General features: G+C 40.8%; 1 protein-coding gene across 1 annotated transcript in view; it reads right to left on the bottom strand.

Annotated features, from left to right (window-relative positions):
• Window positions 1–13,635, bottom strand: part of LOC144819673 (NACHT, LRR and PYD domains-containing protein 12-like) — a 778,723-nt gene that overhangs the window by 102,605 nt on the left and 662,483 nt on the right. Inside the window, exon 5 of the mRNA XM_078677475.1 lies at window positions 160–243. Within this exon, the coding sequence (XP_078533601.1) occupies window positions 160–243 (84 nt within the window). The remainder of the gene's footprint in view (window positions 1–159; window positions 244–13,635) is intronic.

The raw sequence follows: 13,635 nt of genomic DNA, 5'->3' as shown, positions 1-13,635 counted from the left end.
ACAGCAGCATGCCAGTAACCCTAGGTTCATTACAAATACGATACTATTGTAAATGTATCACAGTTGCTATAATCCTGCTTCCAATGCATTACATGAAAGCTTGAAAAATTTGGTTTGAAATGATTAGGAAAAACATGCAGGTTATTTTTGATAACATACCATAATCCATTCAAAGTGTGGTTGCTTTTCAGAGAGGCACAAAGTCCCAGGAACTCTTCATTCTGAATATTTGCCCATCCCAGTCTATAGTAGAAACAAAAAAGGAATACAGTTAAAATGTTTAGGTTTTAAAATGAAGCCATAATTTTGTATTTATGTCAGCTAGCTGGCTCCTCAGTTTGGTACTGGAGCAGAGCAACTGGCTAGTGGTCTCTTTCATGCATCCAGAGCTTGCTAGGTACTTCTACAGACCAGGCCCATTGTTACTGCAAGCATAAGTACTGGGCACAAGCCTTGGAAGGAGAACATGCCATGCTTTCTGTGTCTTCTGGGGATGGATAAAGGATCTGTTGAATGCAGGCTGCAGTCATACACAGAATCCATGCTTATGTGGCAGCATCAAGCAAACAATGTACACAGGACATGACTTTAGGTTACACCCTATGTCCATGCTTTCACTACCCTCTCGTTACAACCTGTTGTTGTCTCCAGCCATGCTTTGAGTCCATTACCAATGCCTGCAGTACAGGCTTGGTACTTGGTACGGCTTTTGGCGATGCTAGGTGCTCATGCCTTAAGTACATCCTGGACACAACTGCAAGACATGACTGTCAGGTACACGGTACATGTTTCACCCTCAGCTGTGTGTAGTCTCTAGTCCTCCTGCCAAAAGAGCCCTTAACACTGGAAACAGGCCTTGGCATTTGTCCACGAACTGTGCCCTGTATCAATGCCAGAAGTACTAGTGGGGCACAGGGCATGTCTTTCAGCCATGGCCTTAACCCAGTTCCCTCTCAGCCTGAGTGATGCCTATGGCCATACCCACCAGGAACGAAGAATGTAGCTTTCAGATTTGCGCTTTGTTCTGCATCCATTTGGGCATTTTCATGAAGGTTCTAAAGATAAGGACGAAGCTTTAAGCAATCCAAACTGTGATTTCCTGTTGTTGGTGCACAATACAGTATATTCTCGGAGCAGTTCATACTGGTATTAGGGAGAGCATGGAAATTACCTGTGGCCACACATTTCAATACTGCATGCAGGGCAAATTTATGTGTAGAGGGTAAAGTGATAATGTCATCTAAAGAGTGGCAGCCACTAATAAAAGTTCCCTATTGATTCACAGATGTTCAGTTAGTGGAATGCCTAGACAAATGTTCTTTTTTCAAGGGACAAAAGGCATTTTCCACCCCTATGAGTATTGCTCCATTATGTGGTTATTGTATGTACATCCTCCAACTGCACAACCACAACATGTGTTTTCAAAAGCAGTTTGCAACCCGTCTGTTACCAGACAGTAGATGCTGAGATCAGATTCCAGTTAGCAATCCATTTCAACAAAAAACTGCCATGTTTACCTTACATTTTTAAGGATTTATAAAAAATGCAAATATATCTCGCTTATTCTTAAAAGAACTGCTCGGTGAGTGTTGGGCGAAGTGAGCTAAAGAACGATGATGGATTCTATCCAGATCTGTGACTGACGGTGAGTGTCTGAAAAGTTTCAGTGCTCCGTCCATCATCTCTTTGTGTTTGCTTCGTTCGCCCTAAGTTGGCAGGGTATGCACAGACATGGGGCCCTTGCTCACTTTGCCTCTGGATTCAAGCTAGCCTGGCTGATGAGGGCTGTTAGTCTGAAACAGGTCCCAGGATGCTTATTTCCGGTCCAGGGAAGACATGGCCTGACAGTTCGGGCGCACTGTTCCCATGAGGCACAGAGTCAAGACTGATTTTCATATAGCTCTGTCTGAACTGTGGTGGCGAAGTGAGCTAAAGAACGGGGATGGATTCTACTCAGATCTGTGACTGGAGGTGAGTATCTGAAAAGTTTCAGCGCTCCGTCCATTATCTCCTTGTGTTTGCATTGTGTGTGCTGCTCTCAGCTATTCTAGAAATAAAATCCCATATTGAGACAACATCTAGGGAGACACCAATATGGAAGCAGGGCTCTGAAAGAAAACAAACAAAGAAATAGGCCTTCTCCATGTATGTGTCCTAGATCTGGAATGAGAGCCCTGTATCCATCGGATCTATTCCAACACTGCCCCAATTTCAGAAGCGAGCTGAAGACACACCTCTTCAAAGAACACATAACACCTCGAAATACCAGTCTCCATCCACCCTCGGAACCCAGCTTCATCTTTAATTACTCACTGGCTCAATCTTTTGTCTTTGACTCTGTATAATGCTCAGTTGCTTTTAGGCAAGGTTTGCATTATACAAATACCACACCCACACATAAAAAATAGCTGCATTAGTAGAGTTAAGATACACCCTCAAAGAAGGTTTTTACGAAAAGGAGTCATGAAGATTACGTTTGTTTCATGAATAATGAACTTAAAGTCATACTAGGCAAAATAATGAGATATTTTTAACAATGGGCCAGTATTTTCATTGCATCTGCAAGAAACCGAATGTGCGCACGCATCTTTACACGTGAGCCAAAAAAGCAGTAGATCCATCGTTACGTTATCAAGACAGTAAAATAAAAGAAATGAAGCCGCAAGGGCAATCAGTGATTAAAATTGTGGATGACATAATCTGATAAAAAATCACATACTCCCCATACAAAAAGGACATACATCAATAATTAAAATGTAATTGTCTGTAAATATTTCAACAAAAAAACAAAAACACACTGACACTGAACTATAAACTAAAATTCCTTCCAAATCTGCAGTCTCATAAAAGAATCATGATCAAAACCTAATGTAAACACAAATGGGGCAAACTAACCATCCATGAGATTCCATGGCCTGCCGATGCAAGCAATTGAAAAAAATGAAAGTAATAGCGGTAGGGCTGTGGGACGGGTGTTAGGGGGGTGAAGTCAACAGATGACGATGAGGTAAAAAGAAAAACACTTACCTTGCACTCGCTGCATCACCGAACCGGCGACGCGGCGAGCTTAAGGTTAGTGGATTTATTTTTTTCACATTTTATTTTACCTGTTCTTCTATTCTGTCAACTATACCCCACCCTGCCCCCTGCCCCCTGCCCCATCGCTCCTACCTGCATGGGCTACTCCTGGGTTAAAGTCAGACTGGTGTCGAGTCAGTGTCAGAAAGGACAATGGGCGCCACCTGTTCAGGTGGTGAAGTCGGCATCAGCGTCGTAATACTCAAGCCTGGTGAGTTATAGGTTGCTGGGGTTGGCTCTGATGTAATCCAACTTTGGCAACAGGAAGGGGAATTTTGGTGCCACCCACACGCTTCCTAGGTGAATGGGAATAGTGAGAAGGAGCAGAACTCTGCTTCGACTTCTTATGTTTCTTGTGCTTACCTGAGGATTTTGAACACAATGGAGAACGGCCTCTAGAGGGACTCCGGGAATAGGAGCAGGAATGTGGGGCTAAGAGTTGGAGGTACCCTGATGCTGTGTCTTCTTGTGCTTGGTGAAGTAAAGTTCCCTGATGGCCTTTAGGTTAATTGGCCTACAATCTCAGCGGGCATAGAGTCGTGGCTCAAACCCAGACACCACATGCACACCTGGTGAGGATCCGTCACAGACATCTGCTTGCAAACGTCTCTAAAGGTCTTAAAATATGTCATCCTAAAGTGTGACATCCCTTGAAAACTGAGAAAATATTAGAAAAATTGAGGTAAAAGTTTCTCTAAGAGATGAGAGGAGGTTACAGATCAGCAACTGTTTGTGCAGAACGAAAATAACTGATGTCAGCGCACAGAGGTGGCACCTATATAAATCCCATACATTATTTCCGGAGCGGAACGTCATCAGTGCATCAGGAGTAAGGGGCCACCTTCTTGCGCTCCAGGGCCGGACTGGCTACCGGGCAGTTGTGTGTGCTGCCGAGCTGGGGGCTAATTTCTCTGTGGTGGGGGCTTATTTCGTTGATGGGGACCTGCGTGCGCATTGAAATAAAAAAAGCAAAATGAATTTCGTTTTTCACACGCAGGTCCCTATCAACGAAATCAGCCCCCAGCTCGGCAGCACACAACTATCCGGTAGTGCGCTCAGAGGTAATATGGAAAAGTTCTGGATCGAGTCTGACACTTGGGGAATATTGAAAGGGTAAGGAATCTGGGGCTAGAAGTCTCTATCGGAATATTTAAATTCAAACTGCATCCTACAGTTTTTACAGTGCAGGCATGTTTAGGGGAGAGGTGTGGCCCCGCGGCCAGGGCGACTGACGCTGGAATCTGGGGATCAGGGTTCGATCCCCGGCTCCGGCGGCCCAGCACCATGTGACTCTGGGCAATAGCTCGCTTAATCTTCCCGACGGCCCACAGCGCCTAGAGACCCTTACGGGTCATTGTGCGCTTTACAATTGTGGATTATTATTTACTCAAGATGTTTTTTTAGCGTGGTTCTTACCAACAATGGGTGTCAGTGTGCATTAAGGGTCACATGCATAATATTATTGACTCTGGAGCAAGCATTCCTCCTGCAGCTCAAAGTTCAAGCCGTGGAAAAGAAGTACATACAACTTGCCAGGCAGCTAAGGTATCTTTGTTCAATAAAAATTGCAATGGGGTGAAAGTTTGTCCAATGTAAGAAATGTACACAACTATTAATAGCGAAAAAGCACACAATTAGGAGGGGAAACCTGAGTTATTTGCCATCACTGGCAATCTTATCTCATGTCAAAATAAAAAAACATATTTAAGCAGCTGGGGACTGGCGAAGTTATGAATTTAAAGCAGAAAAAGGCGAGGGCTGTAAATTATTGTGATTTCAGTTCACCTCCTCGACCCACTATTGCCAATTAAAGGTTCTGAAATGCGGGCGGGAAGAAGTATTTCAAGTGAGCAATTGTGTTTTATAAAGCTTTTCAAAAACATAATTATCTACACACTTTTGTTTGATTAATATTTAGGGCAGGTGTTCTGCTGAAAATGAAGAACTCAATTCTAAGTAAGGATGTGTGTTTTTTTAAATTTAAACATGGTATTTATTTATTTCAAACCGACTGAGAAACCATAAGTACGTGTTGTAGTAGCCTTAAATCAAAACAGCCAAGCTCTCCTTCCACAACTAAGAAGAACCCCCTTAGCACTCCAGGTCACAGAGAGAAGTTATTATCCGTTGATTTTACAGAGGACCAAGGAGAAGGTAAAAGCAATTCCTAGAGCAAATCTCATGAAAACTACAAAACAGAGGTCTGTAAATAGTCGTTTGGTTTCATTGCAACAAATTGCTCTGAGAGTCAGCATATTTACAAAATCATAATCTCTGAAACGTACCCGACTGAATGAATGTGCTCTCTAATAACCCGAAGATTACATATAGGACTGCACCGTCAAAGACATACAGCTAGATTCATGAAAGGAAAATCGGCTCGCAAAGGGCCAGATTCTCAGAATCTGGCCCTTTGCGAGCGCAATTTTTGCATTTGGGATTCATCATCCCAAATGCAAAAATCGCTATTACAGAATTCGCATTTTAGCGAGGAATTGCATTTAAGGAATCTCTATTTGAGATTCCTTAAATGCAATTCATTAACCAATTTTAAATTGCGAATTCGCAATATTTGGCCGCTATTTACCACGAAGTCAGACTTCGTGGTAAATAGCGAAAAAATTAGAAAAAAGCACTTTAGTGCATTATTCTCTGTTGCATGTTACACACACACATGTCCTTTGGACATGTGTGTGCGCAACACCTGTGTAATGTTGCATTTCAGGGGTGCTACAGGGTGTCCTCTGGACACCCATGGCACCCTTGAAATCGCATCCTTATTTGTGATTAACAAATTGCTAATCGCAAATAAGGAATAACTCCCCATGCATTCCTATGGGCCTATAGGCCCATAGGAAAGCATGGGGAGTTATTCCTTATTTGCGATTACAAATTTGCTAATCACAAATAAGGAAGAAGTAGGAATCACAATATTTTTTGCAATTCCTACATGAATCCCGTTTTTCAAGTCCTTAATAGCGATTCCTTATGAATCGCTATTAAAGACTCGCAAAACGGGTCTTTGATGAATGAAGCTGATAATGAGTCCCAATGTCATTACATCAGAATCAAGTACTTATAAGACCTGAATATCAGAACAACCGCTCAGTTTATTTACTTGTTTCATGTGCTCTGTACTCAAACTTGGAATTAATCAACTATCTCATTTCAAATACAGTTCCGGTCAGACCAACAAAATTAGACATTGTATTAATTGTAATTCCAGTTATGTTGTCTATGCGATTAGTTGTGTATGTAGCAAAATATATGTGGGCAGCCCCACCAGGGAGCTATGATCTTGGATTATGGAACATTTGAGAGCATATCAAAATAAGGACAAAACATACTCCTTAGCGTCTCACAATTGTATTGCCAAATATGGAGAATTGTTTTGATTCCATTAAATTGATTTTATAGCTAGAGATGTGAAAGGTGGAGCCAGGAAACAAAGCTTAAGATAATATGAGGCCAAATTAATTTGTTGTCTGAGATCAGTGGAGTTTGGGATGACCAAGGAAAATTAATATTATCATTTTCTGTAACTGACAATACAGGTAAGATGGTCAATGGAGGTTGAGAAGACATCCATGCATCTGTGTACTTTGAAAACTCATATGGGATTTTTTGAACTTTGTAAATTGTGGTGTGCCATTTTAGCTAGCTACTTTGATGCCTTTTCCCCCTAGAATCCTGAGCCCTTTTTTGGTTATTTTGGGTAGTTCGCACTTGGGCCTCCATAACGTTTTTCCCACATAAGGTATCTCTGTCACATTTGCATCCTCTTTTGCCAACCCCATGGGTATTCCAAAGGTACCCACGTCTTGTGGATTCCTGTGACGGGTACTGAGAAAGTAGCCAAAATGTGGCTAAAGCTCGGGTTTTTGGGGAACATAGGAAAAAAGTGCTCAACAAAAAAGTGCCTGTTTTTTTTTACTAAAAATGGGACTGAATAGATTTTTGAGCTTTCAGCAACATGAAGAGCTGAATAAAAAAAAACTATGCTTTTACCACAGTTTTCGAAATTTTTAGAGGTAGTTAATTTTTCCTAATTTTTCTGCTTTCGCCTACTTGAATTTTGTGATGGTACTTCAGTTGTGTGGGTAGAGCTAGTGCCCGCGAGAGGAAAGGCCCCAAACTGCAACATGGGCACATCACATTTTTCCCCTAGAAACTGACCAAATTTTGCAAAGTGGCTAGCTATGGATTTTAGGCCCTAGCTCACCTGGCACCTAGGAAAACCTAGCAAACCTTCACATTTTAAAAAATAATGGACACCTAGGGGAATATGGGTGTGGTGACTTGTGTGGCTCCCACCAAGCTTTCCTGCCAAAAGCATTTGAACACCTCAAAGTTTGACTAAAAACACAACTTTTCTTCACATTTCTGTGAGGAAAGCTTCTGGAATCTACTGAGAGCCACACATTTCCTTCTACCCTGCAGTCCCCCAAGTCTCCCAATAGAAATGGTACCTCACTTTTGTGGTTAGGCCAAGAGCTAGCAACAGGAAAGGTCCCAAAATTCAATGTGGAGACATCAACATTTCCTGTCACAAAATGTAACTGATATGGCAATGGGAGTCCAAGTTGTTTTTTTGGCAGAGGATAGGAAACCTACCAACTCTAGAAGTTTCTAGAAACTAAATACCTAGGAGAGTCAAGGGTTGTGTTCCTAATTATGTAATCCTGCTCTGAGGGAGTAAACATGTTTATGCTAAGACATGGGGATTTAATAATCTGGTCTTTGGGTTTGTATGCTAATGCTCAATCTTTGCCTGTAATAAGGTTGTCTGCTCCACAAAGGTTGCCTGGCTTTGCATACATAGGAAAAACGAGCCTGCTCTTTCCTCCAGCCTTGAAAATCAAAGGTGAGGCAAGCGTGTCTAACCGGACAGACGAAAGAAATATGTGTTACTTGATTCCCCCTTGAGTGATCACAGTTTAAGGCTGTCTCGATAAGTAATGCTTTTTTTTACAAAGGGGGAGGTGACCACCCACCGACACCACTGGCACATTCAACTAATAAGGGGATTATCAAGAGCTGGGCTAGAGTTGACAACAATCTAATTGCCACAACTTATTGTGGTTTTTTGATATGCCTGGAGGAGATCGGGGTGGGGTTTTTGAAATAATCAGCAGTTTTGATTGAATCTGCGGTATTGCATGGGAAATGCTAACTGTTACAAATAACATCCATAACAATAAACGTGTGAGATAGTTTGACTCGACCTGTACCAAGGCCCACAACCATTTATGATCATCCTTTAAAGTGGTGCCAAGAGACCCAAACTAGGTCTGCTTTTGTAGAAGGATGTACAAGAAGGCTTTATTGGCCCGGAAAAGGGTAAGAGACGAAGCCTATCATAACTTAGTAAGGGCTAGTAAACTTAAAAACAGTAAACTCTTCTCACGAATGGTGAACTGTAACTATCTAGAGAAATTATGAAACCGGGCTCGATACAGTGATCCTCCTGTAGAATCTTTTCCCAATTATATTCAGACCCTGTTCCTCGGGAGGGCCACATTCTAAGCGAGACCCAGGCAATAACATCTATAGTATCAATTGCTCCCACCCAGCCCTTCTTGGGCCTGGAGATCAATCTGAAAGATGTAATACAGGCCAAAGATGTCATAATGGGAAAGCTCCAGGCCCAGACGGGATACTAGTGGATCCTTGTTGGGCAAATCTACCCCTAAAAGACCCTCTCCTGACTAATGTCCTCAAGGCTTCCCCAAATTCGGTGCCTTCCAAGACTTGGTCACATGCAACAATAGTCCTTATTTTTAAGAAATGATTCAAGGGAGGACCAAAATGCTGCTGCACAATTTCTTTGAAAAATTATACTGTCAAAATAATGGGCAGGATTTTGCTGGAACACCTGTAAACCTTGGTGACTGACAAAAACGTGCTTTCGGATTTCCAGTTTGGGTTCTGCACTGGCCTTGGGACTGTTGAGCCATGCCTCAATCTATATCTCCTAATTAATGAGTACACAGTAGCAAAGGAAGACAAAGTGTACTTAGCATTTATGGATTTGAGCTTGGCATTTGACTCTCTCACTAGGTCAAAACTCTCAGCAATTATGAAGGATTTAGGGGTTGAGTCCAGTTTTGTAAACTTTTTTGAGGGCGCTCCATCTAGAGGAAACTGCCAGGGTGAGATCTGGTCAAGTTGGGGAACCAATTGAAGCCTTGAAATTTGATCAATTTGTGTGCCAGGGCTGTGTACAGGCCCCATTTGTTTTTCATTGTATGTTAATGGTTTGGGAAAACACTTGTTGAATTGCAAAGTGGATTGTACCAGGGTCGGCATTTATAGCTGCATTGATATATGCTGATGACACTGTCCTATTGGCCAGATCTGTGATTGGCTTGCAGCGATTATTAGATCAGTTCTTTGCCTTTATGATCAGCTTGGACCTGATGGTAATCCAAACAAAAACTCATATAATGGTCTTTGGTTCCAGAGACAATATTTATAAGGCATTTACTGTTAACAGCATGAATATTACAAAGGTTTTCTGGGAATAGTTTTGTTAAGTTCTGCCCAGGTGCCATATATGGGGCTTCTGCAATCAACTGAGGCTGGTGAAGGTGGAACATGATTTTAGCCGGATGGCTAGCAACCTTATTATAGCCTAAGCCTACTAGCAATTATATATTTCATACTGAAATTGGGCTAGGGTACTTAAGCAACACTGTGAAGTTGCAGCCTCTTTGGATTTGGCTAACATCATACATTATTGCTAACTACATTACAGTTGAAGACTGCTCATTTCCTTGTTGCGCACCCCAGACTGGGCATGTTGAAGCCAATTTGCCTGCCTGTGCATGTGATGGACTTTCTGAACAAAGCACACTGCACTTTATTCTTTTCTGTAAATATTAGTCCTCGCTAAGGAAAATGTTTATTTAACCTTTTCTGAAGCAGGCAAATTTTAAACAGTGTAGAGCTGCCATGGAGTTTTTACACACATTGTCAAAAGTGAGGATATGTTCTTTAATTTCAATTTTAATACAGCAAGCTATATTCACATGATCCGAAATTGTGTCATAAAAATGATATTCTAAGTTGGCATGTCTTAGTGTTATGTTTTTATGATTTTATGAAGCAATAATTGTTAGCATTGTTTAATGTATTTTGTGTGATTTTATTGTATTGTTTATTTTTTTATGGTCACTGGATAACCGTGATGGAGCAAGGTTTCATAAGTAAAGTCACTTGCTCGTACTCAACCCTCACGATAATAATATTAATGTATTAACTAACATGTTTTGTCTTATTAATATTGCATTACACGACATATTAGGCATCTAGGGGAAGCTTGCCAATGTGCTTTTTACTAACTATTATCCGCTTGCACTAAAATGGCTGCTGCTACGTGGGATTTTTTATTGCACATGCGTCTGTCATGCCCACGTGATATGCTTGGTGCTAAAACTTATGCTTCTGCGCAATAGAACTAAGATGGCTGTTATGTGTCCTAACGTGCAAGAAGCTTGCATCGCTGCTTTGCTAAGCTGTTTTTTTTCGCTTAACATCTAACGCAATAGTTAAAATAAAATAATGGGAATAGAGTAGAAAGAAGTGGTATACAGTGCAATCATTTATTTTGTGTCTCTCAAACTGTTTCTTTTCTATTTTTACATGTTAGAAAATAACCGGCCTAAATGCTTTGCTGAACCTCATCTTTGGAGAAACTGCGCCTGCGCCACAAGTCTTTAAGCCACAGAAGCTGTAGCCTTGAAACCAAGCCAAGACGGATATGGAAGGTGGAGAAGAGTGAACTTTTCACCCTGCGAAAGGAAGCTGAATTGATTAAAATGTTTAATATTATTATTGATGCATTTTACTACCGGGCGGAATAAAAGAACATGGGTAGATAAAGTTATGAGAGGGAACGACTTAAATACATGATTGACAAGTTGCCTCAAGAAAAATATGGTGTGATGGCTACTCCTCGTTCTTGTCCAATAAAATTGTGGGATTCACACATTTGCAACATTTGGGGGTGGTACACTGACCTGAAAAATGGTATACCTAGGGTAGGCTTAGGTAGTTAATAGCCGAATAGCTGAACTGTCACTGAACCAGTGCACTCAATAGGTGATTGGGAGCAGAGTAGCTGGCGGAGCACTCTGTCAGAAGATTCGATAACCCAATCGGGGTTCTGGGGAGGAGATCGATGACTCAATCGGGGTTCGACTGTTTGCTGCAGAGAGGGTTTACAAACGTTGGCGTTTTGAACTTTAGCTGTGGTGCTGGTGCCTGTGGTGGTCCTGTCCTGATCCAATTTGGTCCGTAACCTGTCCTGATTCTGGCTTGCACCTGTTCTTTTCTGCTGGCACCTGTACTTTGGGATTCTACTTCTTGACTCAGCCTATGACCAGGGTTGGTCATCACACCGTTCTAGGTAACTATTAAGTGTGGGTTTGTCATTGTACTATTTTCCCTTACCTCTTACCCACCCTCTGTTTTTGAAATGCATTAACGACATTTTCTCTCCAAATCATTTGCAATGTTTATATTTAAATCTGCATTTAGTCTAAACAGAATAAGAAATTAATTTGAGTTCATGTTTATATTTTCAAAATTTTACTTAGATAAAGATTTAAAACTTTTCTCGAGTTTGTGGTTATTTATGAAAAGCTAAATATTATTATTGCTATCTATATTCTCTCTAACTCCCTTGATCCTTTAGGTCTATAGAAATCGGTGCCTAGGATTGGTAAAATAAATGGTATAAAAAACCAAACGGTAAAAATTTCCAATTGATTTATGTGTAGGTTTACCTGTTTAATATATACATAGATATATGGGCACAGGTGAGTATGTTGAACAGGTGAGCCCGCGCTCTATCAGTTGTTTTGGTAGCAGAGGCAAGGTTAGGGATTAGTGTAGGTAGGTAGTTAGTGAATATTGATTGATTATTAGTTATTGATTGATTATTCGTTTTATTGATTTTATGCATTAACCAAAATTGTTCGTATTTGTTTTATGTTTTGTCTGGAAACCCCGGGGGCAGATAAACAGGTGATAAATGGAAGCCATTCTGTAGTAAGGTCACTGGTTCGAGGAAGTAAGTGCATGGTTAGGCAAAACCGGAAGCACTGTTTTAGGGATTTGTTTTTCCTGTATAAATGTGTGAATAATTGATAGCAAAGAGTTCGCTAGTAAAACCTTGGTGTGATATCACCTAGAAAGGGTCACACTGGAGGAGTAGCAGGCTCTTCTGAGCTTGATTGACAGCAAAGGGGTTTGTTGGTGAAACTTTACCTTACATAACCTAGAAAGGGTAAGCCCAAGGGAGTTACAGGTTCTCCGATGCTTGCGTGAAAGGTAGACGGAAGAGATCTACTTTTAGTGTATGAAGAGTAAACGGAAAGAAGTTACTCGCAGTGAATATAAATCATTCTTTTCTTTGAAATAGTTACTCAGACACAGTGGCAAATGTTTTTACGTCGTTAATTAATAAAATGAGCATTTAAAAGTGAATCGAAGTAAACTCTCGTATTACCTTGCAAAGGAGGGAGTCAGTTGCGGAGCTGAGCTGACGTCATTCAGAGCCGCGCTGGTATTGGTTAATACAGCGGGTGTGTAGCTGAGGTAATTTTGTAAAGGAGGGGTGAGTACAGGAGCATGAGAACTCGTCTCACGGGAAAAGCTGCACAACCATTGGTTGAATTTGTTTTTGGATTCTAATCATTGATTGGTCATTGAAAATAAGAAATGTTTTGGTATTGGAGGTTTTTTTTCATAATCAAACTAAGTGTCATCACGAAGAAAGCGGCATAAATATATGTGGCATTTAGATCCAGGATTCATAGGAAATGGACCAGATAAAAGATATCTAGGTTTTGCTAAAGAACAGATGATAAGAGGGAGACCTTATATCATCTACGGAGATAAAAGAAATATGTAATTTTTCAAGAAAGTTAAACATTTCTTTAAGAAGGATAAGCCAATAAAAACCAGAGAAGGGATTTTTATTCCATCACCGAATACGCCTGCATCATACATGATGGTTGAAAGGGGCTACCATACTTGTATATGGTTAAAAAATTGGATAGAATACACCAAAGATGATGGAATTTTGGCATTTCCAGAAAATGGTACCTTTAATGGTAGAGTTTTGTACAATTTAAGAGCACGCATGAATAAATTAGATCCTAGACCAAGGTTAACCCAATATGAGGCTTTGGAGGAATGGGAAACAGAGGCTTTTGAGCGAGACAGATCCAGAAGTGATAAAAGTATAAGTACATTTTATCCTAAATTTCCTAAAGAGACAAGAGATAAGCAGATGACACAATGGAGACAGTCTATGCTAGTGGAAGGATTATATCCTGTCCGAGCATTAGAAAAACAAACAGGGAGTAAAAGTACTGAGAAAACTAAAACTTTAATGACCAGTGCTGATCCAGAGGAAGATTACTTGGAGGACTTATTAATGAAAAATCCGCCACCTTATAATGAAGAGCAAAATCAGACAAATCCTAGTGCTCCGTTCTTAAAGCCACCTTTAGTTCCACAAGTGTTACATGAGGCATCATTAGAAAA

The sequence above is a fragment of the Lissotriton helveticus genome, chromosome 2_1, assembly GCF_964261635.1.
Source record: "Lissotriton helveticus chromosome 2_1, aLisHel1.1, whole genome shotgun sequence".
Taxonomy (NCBI): Eukaryota; Metazoa; Chordata; class Amphibia; order Caudata; family Salamandridae; genus Lissotriton; species Lissotriton helveticus.
The sequence above is the reverse complement of the archived record's forward strand: the minus strand, read 5'-3'. Positions and strand labels throughout refer to the sequence as shown.